Genomic DNA, 18,148 nt, shown 5'->3' with positions numbered 1-18,148 from the left:
TTATTCGTTAGAAAAGGAGGTTGTTTAAAAATTACAAACATACTTTTGTAGAGATTGACTCTGATTTGTCTAACACTCTTGGAGTAAAAGGAGCGGCACTAGGCCCAAAGTGAAATTCGTCGTTTGGAACCTTTGGAGGTGTACTAAGTGGCTTGAACTCAGTAATATCATCCAAACTGATCCCTGCCAACAGACTTCCAAGCGCATTCGTTCCTGAATCGTTCCCTTTTCCCTGAAAACAAATTCAATTATTCCATATTAAAATATAGTTTCGTTTTTTTTTATCTACACTAGGGATGAGCAACGTACGGGCGATTTTTCATGTTTCTTAGTATAATTTATTGCCAAATATAATAAGATCAATAAATAACTTCAATAAACCAATCAATTCTCAATAGTTGGGTTCTCGGGAAAATGTTTTGAGTTGTTAGTTTTAGGTAAGAATATGTATGCGATGTGGATTTCTGTTAAACCAGGACAAAAAATAAAATATAGTTACTAATATAAAAAAATTGTAACCTCAAGGGTACATACAGGTACAAGGTATCTAGGTACTCTAAAAATATTTTTTTACATTATATGAATTGTAAATTGAAAAATATTTTTTTCTGTTAACATACATATTTTGAATAAATTTTGATTTGATTTGATTTTCATATGTGTAATAACTGATTCTGCGGAAAATGATATAATTTGGCTGTGAAAGCTAGATACACCGTTAGTCAAATTGTGACCAAAAAAATTAATAAAACATTTGCCGATAGAGTGTTTAGCTGCAACTACAGAGACAACTTTCCCAGATAAAACACCATAATTCCAAAATTAGCTTGTCAAGATTTACAATTGGACGAAGAATTGAAGATTTTTCTGTTACATCAGTAGTCGCAGGGAGATTTTTTAAAGAGGTTGAAACCTTGTTATGAATGAGAGAAGTACTAGTTAAGAAATTGTTTTCAATTGTCTATGAACATGAAAAAATGCCCATTTTTCCTAATTTAACGACAAAAATGGATGTGTGATTTTGCCCTGATTTCGTTGATCAGGATCTTGATCACTTAAATATGGAACTTCAACAATGCAAGTTTATACAAAACATGGTTGAGATATTCAAATCTTTGAAACGCCGCAAAACGCGTCCTTGTTTCCGTATTTGAAAAAAAAACAAGAGGCAGTTGAAAAACTCCTCCAGAAACTCTAAAATGTGTCAGCAAATTAGAAAAAAGCAATAATTGACTTTGACTTGAGAATTTAGGTCAGAAGAAAAACGCCCTTAGTGTGAAATATTCTCTTAAATCGCCGTTTGTTGTAGATCTGGAAACAGTTGCGGATGATTTACAAATAGAACTCACAGGTTTACGAAACTGACAAAATATTCACGAAAAAATAATGATTTCAATTTCCCCAAAAATACTCCAATATTCCGCAAATTTGCCATCTAAGTATAAAATTGCATTCTAAACAACTTTCTTTAAAACAAAAAGACCAGCATAACCCGAAATTATATAACTTTCTGTATACCTGAGTTTTACAACAATTAAGACGGACGATTTGTCAATTACTTACATTTTCCATTTCAGTCCCATTTTCATAAACATCACTGGGTCGTGACCGGACTTCACTTTCAAATTCTAATTCACTGGGTACCATCCCAACGAACGGTGAGGGCCTTTTTGGTGATTGCGAAATGACCTGCAAATTCACAGGGTGATTTTTTCGGGAAACTTATTAAATGATTTACTTACCTGATCGTCCAACATTGGCCGACAGACCGATGGAGATGGAATGCTACGAGTTGGGGAAATTGGTACAAATTCCGCAGCATTCGGGTTTAGTTGAGACATTGTGTCGTCTTCTTCTGAACTTTCCACGATCTAGGAAAACCATGCTGTTTTAGACCGGGTTTTATGTAAAATTCTGATTATTTACCAGTAATTTTTCGGGCTTCTCTTCGTCTCCTTTGATGTAGTTCCACTCGTCTTCGGAATCGCTTTCAGTGGGATTTACTTCTAGGCCCCCAACATCATGTGCTGATGATTGATAGAAGACAAAAAAAACGTTATTCTAGTCATTAGCAAAATATCTTGAACATTATTTAATTCATTAGATGGTTGATTAAATTTGCAAACAGGAAGTCTGAATGCAACCAAAAATGGGGCATGATGAAGTCTAGTCTACCAGAAATGGCGTGCGTTTTTAATGAGTCACCCACCTTCCATCAGGCATACTTGTCGAGTCTGTGATTCCAAATAGAGAGTATTTATGCGCGAATAAATTTAAGTGAGAAATTGCAGTAAATACATTATTTGCAGTTATTTAATACTGTTTCATATTCATGAAGTAGGTGAGAAATCAGTCGGAATTCTGACCATAAATGGCATGAAATTAGCAAGAGTTTGAAACTATGCCGTTTGGAGCGCTTTATTGCATTTTTAATACAAATATCACCCATCTGCCCACAAACCGAGTACTAACTAGTGAAACCCACATCATTTCACTAAAAAAGATCAGATAGTCCGCCTATTACCACATAAACTGAAGCATAAGGGATTAAAATTTATGTCTTCAACTGTATGTAGTTGCAATATATTTTTAGAGTGCCACCTTTTATTAATAGCAAGCTGGAAAGGTTCTTACAGAAAGTCCTAACTGTCTTGTACTTCTTAGAATAGATTAAGTCAGGCTAAATATACCTACATCTGAGGTTTAACGCACTGAAGACAACACAAGATGTGGCTCTCTGGAGACAAAAGCAGTTGAATAATTAACTAGTTGTGAACTAGCTTAAATCGAGTATGTATGAGGAAACAGTCAAAGCAAATCGCCAATATCGATGGCTAAAGACCGGCTGAACGGACTTGAAATGATCAGTAATTAATCAAATAAAACCTTCCAGCAATGGAATGCTAAACGATTCTATATTTATTCAAAGCTTTGATGTACTGGGTATTACAACCTGAAGAGAGAATATTGAAATATGATGCAGCACAGTAAATAATTGATGATGAAGTTGATATGCATATTTTCTTTTAAAGCTGTGTACCTATTATAACAGGATATGAACTCCAATCTCTATGTAGTTAGGCATTTAATTGTGCTACACGCTGTAAGTAAAATGTTTTTTCCACATTTATTTACGTTTACCATACGTTTGAAATGTTCCTTCATAACATGCACAATGAATACGTTCGTTTATCTTTTTTCTTTCGTTGCTACTGGAATTTGGCATGTCAACAACTGTGGGTAACGCACTTAGTATTACACAACTTACAATATCGATGGAATACCATTAAACATCCACAAACTAAAAACACATTTTGTCGTTTTGCCAAAGTACATCAATATTCGATTCGCATCTATTCTTATATACAAGGTGGTTAATTTTTGCAATATTATACATAATTTTCTTCATTACGGCGGTTTGAAAGTTATCAACGATAAGATTGTGCAATCGACCTAAAGCAAAATCTTCCATTATGCCATATTTTACTTATAAATTTAACATCATATCTCTTTTATCTGCAGATTACAACTTTGCGACCAAATTCATAATGATTCATAAGAAAAATAATTTCTTATCTGTGTTAGTGGGCAGTTCCAGCATTAATTATAATACTTCACCATCATTTGTATAGTAAACTAGTGAAAAACATTTTTATACTGTTGTAATGTGTCGGTCATTTCGGATCATGTTAATATCCATAAAACACCCTTAAGTGCCTTTATATTTAAATAAGCTATTCATTGTATTGGCATTCCCAATAATTATCCACAATCATTCCAACATAAACTACTTTATTTACGACACATTTGCTTTCTCACCCATGAAAAGGCTCTTGAAAAGAAACTCTGAATAACATAAACCCCATTCGAGTACTCATATTTCCAAACAGCCATACATTGGCTGTCGACATCTCTTATCTGGAAGTCAAGCTAAGGGTTATTTTAGAAATAAGTAATAATTTAAGCCCGATCGTCGTCTGAACTAGAGCTCCTATTATAAAATTGTATGTTCAATATATAAAGGTAATAAACAGTATTTAAAGTTCTTGCTTCATTTTATTTGAACCTGTACGGCTTCAAAAGTGGTCCATTACACTAAGTAAAATAGAAACGAGTCAATTGCGGACATTTAGGAATCCGGTTTTTAAGCATTTTTCTAACATACAGAAACTGGGCAGTTTTTGGCTTTCAGGCCGCCGTGGAAACTAATTTCTTTCTGACGATTCGCAAGCACAAGGCACAAGTCGCTTGCATCTTCGCAGATGTTTCGCGTCTAGCTTTTAAACGAAACACCTCTGAAAATGCCGATCGTGTCAGGACAAAATTATTTTCCGCAAAATCTCCTGACATATCAAATTTAGTTCCCAAAATGTAGATAATTCATTTCTTATCGGCTAAAATGACGTTATTATTTATTTTATTTTAAGACCTTTGATTAACAACAAATAATTTCTGGGAGTTTTAATACCTTTATACACAATGTACTTTAAGTAGGAATTCAGCTTTATCATATTTAATTATAATTATTGTTTGACGCTGTGAAACAACTGTGTGTTTTGTTCAAATCGAATCTTTATCACGGAGCAATTAATCCGTTCAGAACTGCACAGTTTTTTCATATAATATACAGGGTGATACAAAATGGGACGCTGAAGAGGTGTTTAGAACGTACTGGAAGAGTACTAACTTCAAGATTTTAACAGATGAAGATTAGACATTTTAACAGAATAATCTGGATACTTGGATACCTATTTGCATTCAGTTTCGTATATGTTGAGTCTAAAGAGTGAAATTTTGCCATTTTGTGTAACTTTTAAGCCTATCTCGCATGTTTTCTTATGAACCAAATTATTTGCATGTAAATTAGTGGATTCATAACATGTTCATCTGCCAATAGCCTAATGGAACATGTGATTTGACTAAAATCAAAAGTAATATATTGCGGCCAATTGTTTCATTCATTTACAGTTTCGTTGTTTATTTATGTGCTTTGAGTGAAGGGAAATGTGCAAACCAGAATTAATGCTGAAATACTGTCTCACGATCATGAATGTTATGAAATTTGTTTTTTATGAAAGGAAAATTTATGAAATAGTGTTAAACATGTGCAAAAACGTATCAAACCGGTCTATTTACAAAATGATAAGTTCATTTATGGCTAAGAAATCTGTTTTAAAAATGGATTTATTATTTTATATTTTTTTCTTTGTAAGTGCGCCCTACAACACCTTCAATTTTGAGATACACAGGGAGTCGGGATTAAAGCAGCATATGAGAACCGTGCATAAGAAATTTAGTTTCAGAAAAAAGTTCCTTTGAATGCACGTCTGGGAAAGCTGCGTGTAGCATCTATAGGATAGAAAAAATTGCAATTGCAAAAAAGCATGTGAATCAAATTGGAGTGACAACACGGTACTAAATCACATTTATTGCCCCAAATAAACCAAAAGTATTTTAAAAAAATGGCGTTTTGCTTAAAATAATTTTTCATGGTATGTCGGCAGCATATTCAAAAGCGCAATTTTGGCAAATGATGGCCGACCCCAAAATGGTTCAAAGGTTTGGTGCATCAACTCGAAAGAAATCAGTTGGTTCCAGCTATCAAAGAACAAGTTCTGGTAATTTCTGTACCAAGACACTCAAGATTTCCTCATTCGACCATCTATAGCAGAGACGCCGGACATTTTTCCTTAATAAAATTTAGGTCATATAGTCTTAATTTGAGCCAAAAAAGTATCAGTGCCCTTTTGATCATGTGCTCACGCGAGACTGTATAGATTGCGGTAGTCCCCAGACAGCCTGGATTATGTTCATTCCACGAAAGAAAAAGTCTATTCGTTTTTTGTGTAAAAAACTGTCTGAAAACTGTGAAATCGTCGTAAAACCGCTCAAGAAAATACAAAGTGAAAGCAGTGATGGCATTGATTTCCCGGCCTAGGGCAACATTTCCCCTAAAGAACCGGCAATTTATTGCTCCCGAATTCCTGGAAGCTTGTTGCTAGGCATGGAATCGATTCGGATCTCAGCCAAGAGGAACGCAGTCTATGCAGCGGCAAGCTGCAGCTGGATTTCTGCACGTCTATCGCAAAAGGTCTAGGGATGCAAAAATTGTAATCGAGCCATCAGGCAGGGATTAAATAGAATTAACAAATGGTCTCCGATTTGGGTGAGATGTCGGGATATTTCCCGTTAATTGACGGCACAAACTCCCTGAAAAGTGAATCATGCAGCTGATTGCTGAGGGGAGACAATAACGAGCGGCTGCCCCAACAGGTGGCTGATTATCGGACCCCTCCACCCTTGTAGGGCTTGCAAGCTGGAATGAATTTTGCCATTAGTGATCTAAGTCAATGCGCCTTTCAGGCGTGCGAAGTGGGCCATACAGCCTTGCAGAATTCAAAGGGTTCACCACCAGATGCTAAATGATTTGCCTATGGTAAATACCAACAAAAATCAACCAATATGGAACGGTTTGCTGGCAGGAAACAACTTCACCTCAAGCAATATAAAATTCCAAGTACATTCCTACAATAAACATCTGCATATTGATCGGAAACACATTGCAGAACTCATAAAAATATATTGTCTTTGTTACAGGCGCTTGAAAGGCGTTTTCTAGGCGGAACCATATTTCAAACTAGAGCAAACGGTGACATTGTATTGTCAATACCTCTTCCCACAGTTCCACAGCCTCCATAAATCCATATTCGATGGGAATACATACAATTAGAAGGTGGGCTTTAATTAATGTCAGCAGCAATTTGAAAAAACAAAACAAGAACACATTCTAAGGTCTACAAGGGGGCTCGGCAGCCAAACGAAAGAAGACAGTTCGAAGGCTCAAATATGGATCTTTCAATGATATTGAGGCATTGAACAAGTTGGCCAATGTGACCTCAATATAAAATTGCACACGCTGCCTACAACTAACGACCCTGCATCTCTTAAGAATGTTGGTCATAACATACACATAAGAATATAAAGGGTGGTGCGAATTTAATATACGAGACCCTAACAACACTTTCTTGTAACGTATGATTTGGTTCAAAACTTCCTTCTGGAAGTAAGTAGTGGCTCTTAGTAGTGAAACTTTGAACAGTGTTTATTTTTTGTTTTTATCGACCCCAAGGAGTTTAGAGGATGAGAGTTAGGAGCTTTCCGTGCTAAGGAATGCATTATTCCCTGTTGTATTTCTCAAACTTCCTGATTTAGACGCTTAACCGAATACTGAGCTGCCCGAAGCTGGAAAATACGTGTTCCAAATATAATTATGCTGTATCTTTTTAATCTAATATCTTCATATTGTATGAAGTGCATTTTGCGATTGAACTATATTTGTAGTGTTGTTTGCAACCATTTCTTCCGCTAGTGCATTCGGAACATCGGTTAATTTAACCAGTCAAATGCATTTGTAAGCCCATATAGCACTTGGGTTTATGAAAAACTTGCTAGGAGCAATACCAAGAACGGTTTTTGAAGATTTGAGTGATTCAAAAATGGAGGAAAACTCCTTAATTCTGAAACCCGAAAAGTGGTGCAATATGTTGCAAAACGAAGGAAATACATCTCGTACAATGTAGAGCAACGATCTGATTGCCTTAAAAAGATGGTACCATCGGGCAGGTGTCCGATATCCGATCTGCTGATTATTTGTGCGAAAATCTCAAAGCACCTCCGAAGTGCTGCTGTCTTTTTAGCCACTATTTTGAAGCTTTAGAGGGCGTGCTGAGCTGAGCTTGCACAATTACTGAGCTGAGCTTGCATAATTAGCTCGAAAGCAGTGTGCCCAATTGCGTGGTTATACAAAGTTTCGACAAAGTGGTAAAACGTTAATGATTTATCGTGAGTGCCGAAGTTCCAACCCTATAGAGTATTGTTAAAAATTCTTTGTCCATGACAGTTGGCAATAACCTCAAAGGTTTCAAATGCCGTCACTATGACGATGCTTTTGGGGCCTCAGCAAGGCCCCTTCACTCGTAGGTGAACGCTTAGCGTTAACCATGACTTGTAAACAATAGCGAATAAACGGGAAAATTAGTCTGTTATCTAGATGCATCCAGCAACGACTTATACACAAATAGAATTCGAAAGGTTTTAAAAATAGGTAGATTAAAATAGTAAACACTGTATAAGTTTGAATGTGTATTAAATGAACTCGAGCTCGGAACCGAGTAGTTGCATAGAAATTTCGGATAGTTGTCGTCCATATTCTTATGGGAAATACGTGTTTGGAGGACTAGTAAAGTCTTCTAGAATCGAAAGGAATGTGATCAAGACATTACGGGGGGTCACCGGATCATCTCTAGCGATTCTTATCAAACATCCACTTACCAGGCACGTGCAATAGTAGAAAAATGATCACAGACAAGTTGCAATTTAAATTGTAAACATTAGAAAAAACAGTTGTATAAAACAATTCACCAAAACAGAACGAAAGTCGCACAAAAGCCACGCAAAAGCCGGTTTACGACTGAAATGTACCAGGCCGGCTGGATTGACAACGGCGCAATCGTGTGCGCTGTAAGATGAAAGGCCTACTATAGGCAACCAGCCGGTCAATCGGCATTATTTCCCGGACTATTTTTGAAAATTGTATTTTATTTTTTGTCCCATTTTATTTCAGTGTAAAATGATTTAGGGTACCTACCTTCAACCATCCATAAGTATGTAATATTTATTTCAAAACATACAGGGTTTACAAATACACAACTTTGTTAGTTTGATGAGTTACACGGTGTTATTTTCGTGGTAGTATCTAAAACTATGTTTTGTTTTTGTTTAGCAATTACAGTTAAAACCTTTTCTTGCTACTGACATAAATAAACGCCACAAAGTTTGATAAGCAATCTTTTCAAATGACAGTTGACCCTTCATTTGAAGACTAACATTTGCCTTCAACTATACTCTTTGGTTTATTGAGTTTGGTAATTTTTTTATAAGTTTTCTTAATTATTAATAAGAGTGTACTTTGAGCGAAAGATCTCCCTAAGGCACTTTTTCGTTGCTTGTCTTCAAAGCCACGAAGCTGTAAGCATTTCTTAATAGTGTCCCTTGCATGTTTCTCGTGAATTGTAATCTACTATCTGCAATTTTACGCGTTATTATTAGCGATTTTCGTATTTTATCATTAATCAGTTGTTAGATTAGCATACTTAAGTTTTTGCGAGAAACATGTTGGAAAATGAACAGAGATCTATTTTTTAGATCGCTGATCAGATGGCTGGTGCTTGCAATAGAAGAACGAGTCCTATGAACTATTTTCTGTTATACAGTGCGAGTCTCTAACTGTGAATGGATTCAGGATTAAATTGCGCTTATTTTTATGCAAGAAAAGTTTATACAGCGCGGTCGAACTTTGAGATCTGAGCTATCGACTTTTAATGACTAAATATCAAGTATTTATTTCAAAGTTTTAACTTAAGATGAGCAATAAACAAAACTTGGGATGCCGTTTAAAAAAATTGTCGATTACGTCATAAAATAAAATTGTCTTCCATTTACTGAATTTATTCTAAGTTAGACTCGCACTGTATACTGATGTATATTTTCAACGTCCAATAAGCTGATAACATCTGTACAGTTACCGGCAGGACTTTGATATTCGATTAAACAACTTATCTTAGAGTCAGTTCATATAAACATGTCCAAAAACTTTTTTCATTACAGTTTTGTAGAAATATACTCTTATTTTTACCCCAGATTATTTATGATGGTTCACACATTTCGACTAATTTAAGCGACTTACGTACAAAGCGATATTTTCTTAGATAGTGGCAAAAAGTTACAAATTTCTAGAATTAATGAAAAGTTTTGCAAAAAACAATTCTTTGTCCAGAATTTCAAATCTCAATCCAAACTTAAAAAGAGCTTGCAGCTTTATTTAAGTATTTCAAATCCTTCAACTTTTTGCCTACGAAGGGTTCGCTGTAAGCAACTAAACCAAAAATTTCGAAGACTTGTCACTCAAGCACTGAACATTTGCGATTTTTCGTCTTGCTTTATCCCAAAAAAATCGTGTTTTCCAATGTTTTACTATAAGTTTATTTTTCTGTTCAATTCAGTTGGCAAATAGCCTTTACAGGAACAATGCAATTACGGAAAAGAGGTATTTTTTCCAAAAATAAGAAATTTAGATGTGGAGCAAACTGATTAAAACCATTAAAAAACATTTTGAGCAAAATCATTCAAGTCATTAGATAGTGGTTTGGATTAAAACGAGCAAGAGTTCTCGGGAGTTAGTAGAAGAGCTCATTTTACACTGAGAAATTTCAAAAATTCTTCTCAATTTCTAGATGTCACCCAATTAAGAAAACAGTCCAGTTTTTCCAGAATTGGAGTTTTTAACTCCAACTATTAGAAAATGTCTTGAGGCACAAACTTCGTGGATTTGCCTAACTAAATTTATTCATTTTCTGCCAAGAAGCATTTGCTGTTAGCGAAAATGAATGCCTTTTATTTGCAAACTAAACCCAAATTTTCGAGGACCTTTCACTTAAGCTCATTCAGTAAAGTGCAAATATTCGTTTTACTGCTTGTTTTAAATCAAAAAAGTTCGATCGATTAATAGAAAAAATCGCATTTATAAATGGGAAATTTAGCTGTGCGCAAAGCGGCAATCAAAATTGTTTGGTGAATAATCACTGAAATTAATATTTTCGAGTAATCACGGTTCTACTGGGTTTCATTAATTAAACTTTCTGCAAAACAGCACAGTTTTTCTAGAATTCCAATTGTCAATACAAACTTTCAGAAATTATTTGATGCTCTCAAATATTTTCTAATTTTTTTCCTGTTCTGCCAAAGAATGGATCGCTGTAACCAGAAATCAAATTAAAGCGGAGGACTTTTCACTTCAGTGCATCCATTAAAATGCCAAACATTCCTTCCAATGCTTGTTTTAAATCGAACAATTGCGATTTTTTCTATTGCTGTTGCTCACAAAGTATTTTTTGTCATGTTCATTTTTAAATTTTTTCTCCTTTAAAAAATTACATCATGTAACTCCGAAATGAAGTGGAATGATAAACCGTGAGTTGGTGTATATTTTTAGTGAAACACCCTATATATATTTAAATAAGCAAAAAATTTGAATGGTGTTGAGTCCATTTGAATTTTGTTTCTAAATAGAAGGAAGGAGTCGATTGAAGAAATTCAATAGCAAATCAGATTCTACTACTCAAGTTCTATTTAGAGGCTGAAAATCCCCTTGAATTCATTAAAACGTCCCAAGTATAGCAATATCCCACGAACAATCATTTAACAAATCCAAATACATGTATGGTCAATTATGAACGGTTCAATTGGATTGAAATAAAATTGTTAATCGACAAATCGACATGATACAGTTAGGAACGTAATACTTACACAGAGCTACCGCTATTTTATTATGCACTGGAATGCCAAGTACGTTCGTTCTTTTAGAAATATACTGCAGAGGATGAAGACGAGTGGGAAAAAGACTACAAAGTATAACTTTTCGAATGACTCAATGAAAATTGTCGGAATTACTACTGCCTTACGGCAGGGCTGTTAAAATAATCTGCTCGTTGTGCATTTTACGCTCAAGAACTAGTTTTAATAAAGCCAATTAAGTTGATTACAGTTAGAGAATTTGAATGTTAAGTAGCTGCACATTTGAATCTCCTAGTGATTATCATCGTTGTGCATTGCTGGCAAATTAAACTTTAATGGAAAAATTCCTAAGTGAAGATAAAAATCAATTTTCAGCTAGACCAGAAAAAAAGCGCAATAAGAGGACAATGCTGCAAACCTGGTTGGACGTGGCATTGTCACCTCACAAGACGCTAACTGTGAAATACGTTCTCAATTCGCCTATTAAGAACCGTTTACTACTGGGAATCAGTTTTAATTAATTACTTATACAATAAGTGCTCTCGAACCATACTGGGTGGCTCAGATATTGTTAACTGAAGCAGTTTTATGGCCTTTTCCCACTAGTTATGTCACCCTTCGAGAGTATTAGATATACTTGGGTTTATATGATAAATTCATCACAAATTACAGTTCACATTAACAGTTGCGAGCACAATACAATATTCCTGGTCAGTAAAGCAAATGTAAATTTTAAATCCAGTCTGTTACCTGGGAATCACAAAAGAGTATTCATTAGTTTTTGCAAACAATGAATTTTGTAACATTTCAAACAAATTCTTTTTTAAAACACAGTTCTCGGCATTTGACTCACCCAATAATAAATCAGCTTAACTGAACTCTGGTAAATGAAATTGCAATAAAATCAAACCTAGTAAGACAACATTATACAACGCAGCAATTCACGCGCTTAACATTTTTAGTTCCCCTTTTGCTGAGAACACAAATCAATTCGAATCAGACACAAAAAACGACAGTTGCTAGATAGAATCTCTATTAGATTTGCCAGTACATTTAATCGATTTTATGAAGAGAAATGGACACATTTACATTTATACAGGGCGGTGCGCGACGAATGGGGCGTAAGACTTCATTTTCTAAGCGTCGAAATAATGGGACCACCACTTTATACTGTTGTTCTTTCAGAAAAAAATTATAAGTAGAAATAAATATTTCGAATTTCTGTATTGTCAACAGCGGTGAATGAGCAGCAACGTTTTGAACATTTGCAATTTATCTATTTATATTATTTTTCTTATATAAGGTGATCCAAATACGGGTATCTTTCTGACTCAAATCGGAGCATGCAAGTTATGCAAAAATACCGATTTTGAATACCAACAATTTTCGCACTTTCAAGCACAATTGATAGAAGCATTGTTTTGAGCCGAACGGACTACAGAACCAATCTGAATAATTTGATCCAATTCTCTCTTTTTCTAAAGTAACAATAAAGTTCATGTAGATACACACTTTTCTGATATAATAATATAATATATACATTGTCTTCTTAAATGTTGGTTTTGCGACAGCTATCGATACTAATGTACCTTCTTAAATTTAGAGAAATAATAAATTTATTAAAAACACGGTCCCAAGTAATGACAAAAATTTACCTACATTTTATAATATTCATGCATAAATTTGCATCAAACATCTTAGATACCTGTTATATACAGGATACCTGTTATATACATCTTACAAGAACTAAAGTAAAAAAGTGTTTAAAATAAAAATTAGAGGTACGCCAGATTTTATAACCACAAAAGGTCACAAAATATATTTTTTAAATGTAACCCTACATACTCATTAAAAAAAACACACACCAAAGTGACATTAAAAATCCAGAAGCTTTCGAAATATTCAACATTTTTCAAATCTTGGTATTTAAATAGAGGGAGGTTGTTTCCATGACCTGACACATTTAAATTTGCTGTAATTTCGCTGATTTTTAGGATAAAACCATGAATAAACCTTGCAAATACTCATAGAACGGCGTTGTTACAAAAGAATTTATTCCATTTTGGTTTCAGGTCAAACGGTAACGTACAGGGTGTTTCAAAAAATATATAAAACACGTGGCTGCTCAATCTTTTCCAATAATTTGTCATGAAAAATACATAATTAAGCTACAAATTACAAAAAAAATATATGAAAACCGGTTAAATTGGTATAAAAGTTACTTTGAACTTTACCAAAACAAAATGCTTTTTCGACCTGAGTGTATAATATGCAAGAAATGTAAATTTAGTATTTTTATTAAATTTGACACAAAACATACAAGGTTGCATTAAACAAATATATTTTTCGACCCTGTACTGCAGTTATGGGCCATCCTATATGGTTTTTTGCGACTACAAAATACAGGAATGTTGTTATTCAATGAACACATTGTTTCCTCTTCAATTTTTCCCGTTGTTTTGTCGTTTTCGGGGTGTCAAAAAATCATCAAAAATTTCGTATACAGGGTGTAAAAAAAATCAATTTATTTTTATTTTTTTGCCAAGTTCCAGGAATGGGTGTTTGTATACACATTAGCACTTTTTCGGACCCTAATCGAACTTATTGGATCTGTCAGTAGTGGAGATTTTAGAGTATGGTATGAGTTTTCGCCCTTAACTTAAATAGCGCTGAAAAAGTTTGCATTTTGATAGAAAACTCTGATGAATTTTGATAGAAGTGCCAATGAATTTTACATGTAGAAAGTTTTATTGGTTTATTGCTCTTAAGTTAACCGTTTTGAACAAAAAGAGCCTTTTCTGAACAGATAGATTTTGTTCCTAAAGATATTTTTACGGTACCTCCACATAGCTATTAATAGTTGTAACGTATGTAATGTAATGTTGCAAACGGTTCCTCACATATTCTCAAGAAAAACTTAAAATTTTGAAACCTTGTATCTCGAAAACGAAAGCAGAGAGAAAAAGTGGTTCTTTCTCCATGCGGAATCTATAGTTCTCCATTGCGACACTTATTGAGGACATTAGATCCATTGGTGGTACACAATTTTAAATTTCCCGCCTGTTTAAAGATTGTTTTAATTGGACTTTAGAATGCCGATTTTGAGATAAAAATGTCAATAACAATAAATACATTTAATTTTGTTTAATTAAAAAAATGCATTTTGCAAAAAAATGTGGAAATACTTTTCCTCATGTGAATTTAACAGGAACTTAAACCTATATTTTTTTATTTTTAAGAAAATCCGTGGCGTATGATTCTCATATTTAAAATAGCCTGAATTTACATTAACTGAATGGTGGAACTGAAAAAACATCCGTTTTATCGCGAAAGTTGCCATTTTTATTAAATGTTGAAGCTTGGACTATTTCATTGAAACATTCCATATGGTTTCAGGAATATGTTTTCTTTTTTCAAAAAACCAAGCGATTTTTATAGCCAAAATTACTTTGTAACAATGCATGACGGTGATTTTTGTAAAACTGTTAAATTTTTGAAGTACCAAATCTTTGAAAGTTTCCTTGTCTGTATTTTCGTTCATTACATGAAATTTTACCAAATAACTTATTTAACTGAAACTAAAGTACAAAAAAATAATAAAAATAAGAATACAGTAAAATTCTGCTTCTGTTTATCGATAGCTTCTACCCACCAAATGTTGTCAATGCTGCTTTTACAGTTTTTCTTAATATTAGCATTTATTGTTTACTTTTCTAACGGGCGTTGGATAGATTTAAAAACAAGAGTTGTTTTAAGTGTACGTAAAAGTATAAAAAATAAAATACATTTTTAAGATCATCTACGTTTCGATATTTTTATTCAGGCATCTTCAAGGCACTATAAATAACCGACAAAAATTGATCGTCCCCTAACCATGCACAATAAATTTGCTTTTTGCCGCCTCTTAAGGTAATATTTTGATTATTTGTACTTAAAAATGTATTAGTTAGAAAAAGGCAGATTTGAGGAGTTAGATTTAGTGCCCTAAATATGCCTGAAGAAAAATGACAAAACGTCGGCAATTTAAAAAACCATCTTGTTTTTGGATTATATCAAATATGGCTTAACAATTTTGGACAAACACGCGATATTAGACAAATTTAGCAAAATAATTAATATTTCAAATCAGATAAAAGAAAGTTATATCTGGCAATGTTAACCATTATTTAAAGATTGCCATTTAAAATAAGACATTCAAGGTTCCAAACAAGAATTTTTGAATACTTTTGTATAGAGTGAACGAGCAATTACTGGGTCATAAAGCAAATGCAGTTTATAGATATTCAATTAACCGCGTTTAACCAAATTGGACGCTGTTTTCATAATGTAGTGTGTTGAAGTGCCTATCTGAAAATCAGATGTACTCAGATGTTTCTAGAATTTCAAGATATTCTTAATCGATGTCAATAAATCGACCCGTTTTCGAGACATTCTCAATTTAATCAATCAACCAAAGAGTAATTCCGAATTGATCAGTTCATTTAAGTTGACTAATAAAGAATTATTCAATAATTAACAATTAATTAAGTAACTGCGCAAAATGTTCCCCATTGACCTTAAAAAATTTCCTTTTATTTTAATTAAATATTGCTTTAGTCGAAATGAAATGCCTTTTTCAATCTTTCGAAACGAATTCTAGTTGCAACATTCAATTTCTTCTTTGTAAAGGATATAAATTTTAAAGCCGAAATACAAGCGCGCATTGGCTGACGAAATTGGAAATATTTCTAAAACGGGCCGGTTTAGCGATGTCTATGTATAAAGAAACTATTTTACTAAACGAAACTATACATTTTCGATGGAAGAAATCCGTCTACCAAATATTGTATTCAAAATCCGAATATAACCTTTTTAAATCTCTAATTGAAGTAGCAGCTTGAACATCCTGCCCTGCTTTATGCAAATAAATAACATCAGACTACGTAGGGCAATTTTAGCAAAATCTCATTAACTTAACATCAACAATCTGCATAACTTTTTCTACTCTCACGCCTCACTTACTCATCAGATGATTACGAACCACACTGTCTAAGAAATATAGTTTAAAGCATAATCCCAATAATTACTCAAATCATAGTTTACTGGCACCTAAACACTAGCTCTCGAGTTTTTTTCAATCAGGGAAACCTATTCATGCAATGCATCGCAATTCAACAAAAATATTTAAAACTGAACGCACCCAAAGAACTAAATTCTGTCTTAGTGTTTCAAACGCATCATCAACCATCATCCACCCAATATAACACATTCTTAATTGCACAGCGTTGGTTTAATTAACTATTTGAGACAAACTCGGGCATCCTCATCTACTTGGAACCACGTTTGGTGTTAGAATCATAAATTCCTTAATTAAATGAATGCCATTAGTCATACGAAACCAGTGCAACCATTAATCTAAACCAGCCAGAACCATTTACGGCAAACGATTCTGGTTTTAGGAGCATAAATTTGGCTGGATGCATGCGTGTGATGCAACAACGACCAAAAGGTTTTTCCATCGAAAAGCCGGAGAAAGTTGCATGTTAAAATGCATCACCCGATCTCACCAGACAGGAAACAAGTCAATCAATGCCTTTGACTCTTGGACGCATTCTCATTCCAAATAAGCCGTGAAAGTTTATGGCTGCAGTTTACTAATCAACCACGGCGTTACGGAAAAAACAGCCCAAATATGGACTATGGGAGATTATCTAATGCAGAATTTCTAACCTGGATCTGCAGGCGGTGTAGGTGTTTCATCTCTGCTGACCGCCAGAACTTCGCTATCAGGATCCAGCAGTGGGTCCTTGTTCACGAAGGGGTTGAATCCATCATCGGTTGGATTGTTGTTGGCTACTTCAGAGAACGACTTCTCCAGGTTTCGTATACTGGAGATTTTCACGTCTTGCAAACCTGGAAAACAAAAACAGCCCAAATTAATTTAGATTTTCTATTGTCAATTGAGTCTTTGAAGAAGCAATGGAAACAGCGAATAGATACTTTAGAACAAATAATTCCGACTTTTAATTCCTTTAAAGGCACGTTTCAATCCTCAAAAGTTTTAGCGGAAAAAAACGTATGTAGAAAGCACGAGATTCATAAAAATTGCATGTATTAATTTCGACAAACCGTCTTATTATTCTAATGAAGTTCAATTCGATCGCTTTGGTGCTTTTGTATAGGAAATTATGAAAATACCTGAATATTGTATACTTAGAGATTGTAGCCGACTGATAATAAATAATTGATACTCGTGTTTACATTTTTTTTTCAAAATTCAGTTGTCCAAGCATTCAAAAAGTTACCCACTAAGAAACTTTAATAAATACATTTCCCTTGAGAATGTAATTTTCCTTTGGAATGTAATTTTACTATAAAATGATTTAAATTAGACAGCTTTAATTGTAAATACGGCACGAAACACAATCATAAAAAATATGAAAAAAGATAAAAAACTGGATGCAGTAAAAGCGATATCCATCATTCAGTTTTTCTTGAAGACAATATTGGTGAAATTGAAAAACTTTAATAAAAAAAGGGTATTTTCAATAATATCGAATGATAAATATAAAAAAAACGTATTTCCTTGAATATCTTAAGTTGATTTAGCAACCAAAGAAAACTGCTGTAAAACGTATTTAATTAAAAAAACACATTTTAAAAGTTTAGTACACATACACATACGACTATGTACACATTTAAAACATATACATAATCCGGATTCTAACTGTTCTGGATGAAAACATTTGCGGCTAATTCAGATTTAAAAAACTTCTTGTTGTACATTTAACATAAATATTTTTGCAATCATACATTT

General features: G+C 33.8%; 1 protein-coding gene across 2 annotated transcripts in view; it reads right to left on the bottom strand.

Annotated features, from left to right (window-relative positions):
• LOC109539536 (microtubule-associated protein futsch) overlaps positions 1-18,148 on the bottom strand; it is a 90,647-nt gene that overhangs the window by 4,913 nt on the left and 67,586 nt on the right. For both annotated transcript variants that reach the window (XM_019907329.2, XM_048666612.1), the window contains exons 10-14: positions 17,062-17,244; positions 1,927-2,027; positions 1,743-1,871; positions 1,564-1,689; positions 44-232 (exon numbers count right to left, since the gene is read on the bottom strand). In XM_019907329.2, the coding sequence (XP_019762888.2) occupies positions 44-232; positions 1,564-1,689; positions 1,743-1,871; positions 1,927-2,027; positions 17,062-17,244 (728 nt within the window). The remainder of the gene's footprint in view (positions 1-43; positions 233-1,563; positions 1,690-1,742; positions 1,872-1,926; positions 2,028-17,061; positions 17,245-18,148) is intronic.

This window comes from Dendroctonus ponderosae, unplaced genomic scaffold (genome assembly GCF_020466585.1).
Source record: "Dendroctonus ponderosae isolate FM_Combo_2020 unplaced genomic scaffold, Dpon_F_20191213v2 Dpon_F_20191213_5, whole genome shotgun sequence".
Lineage (NCBI taxonomy): Eukaryota > Metazoa > Arthropoda > Insecta > Coleoptera > Curculionidae > Dendroctonus > Dendroctonus ponderosae.
The sequence above is the reverse complement of the archived record's forward strand: the minus strand, read 5'-3'. Positions and strand labels throughout refer to the sequence as shown.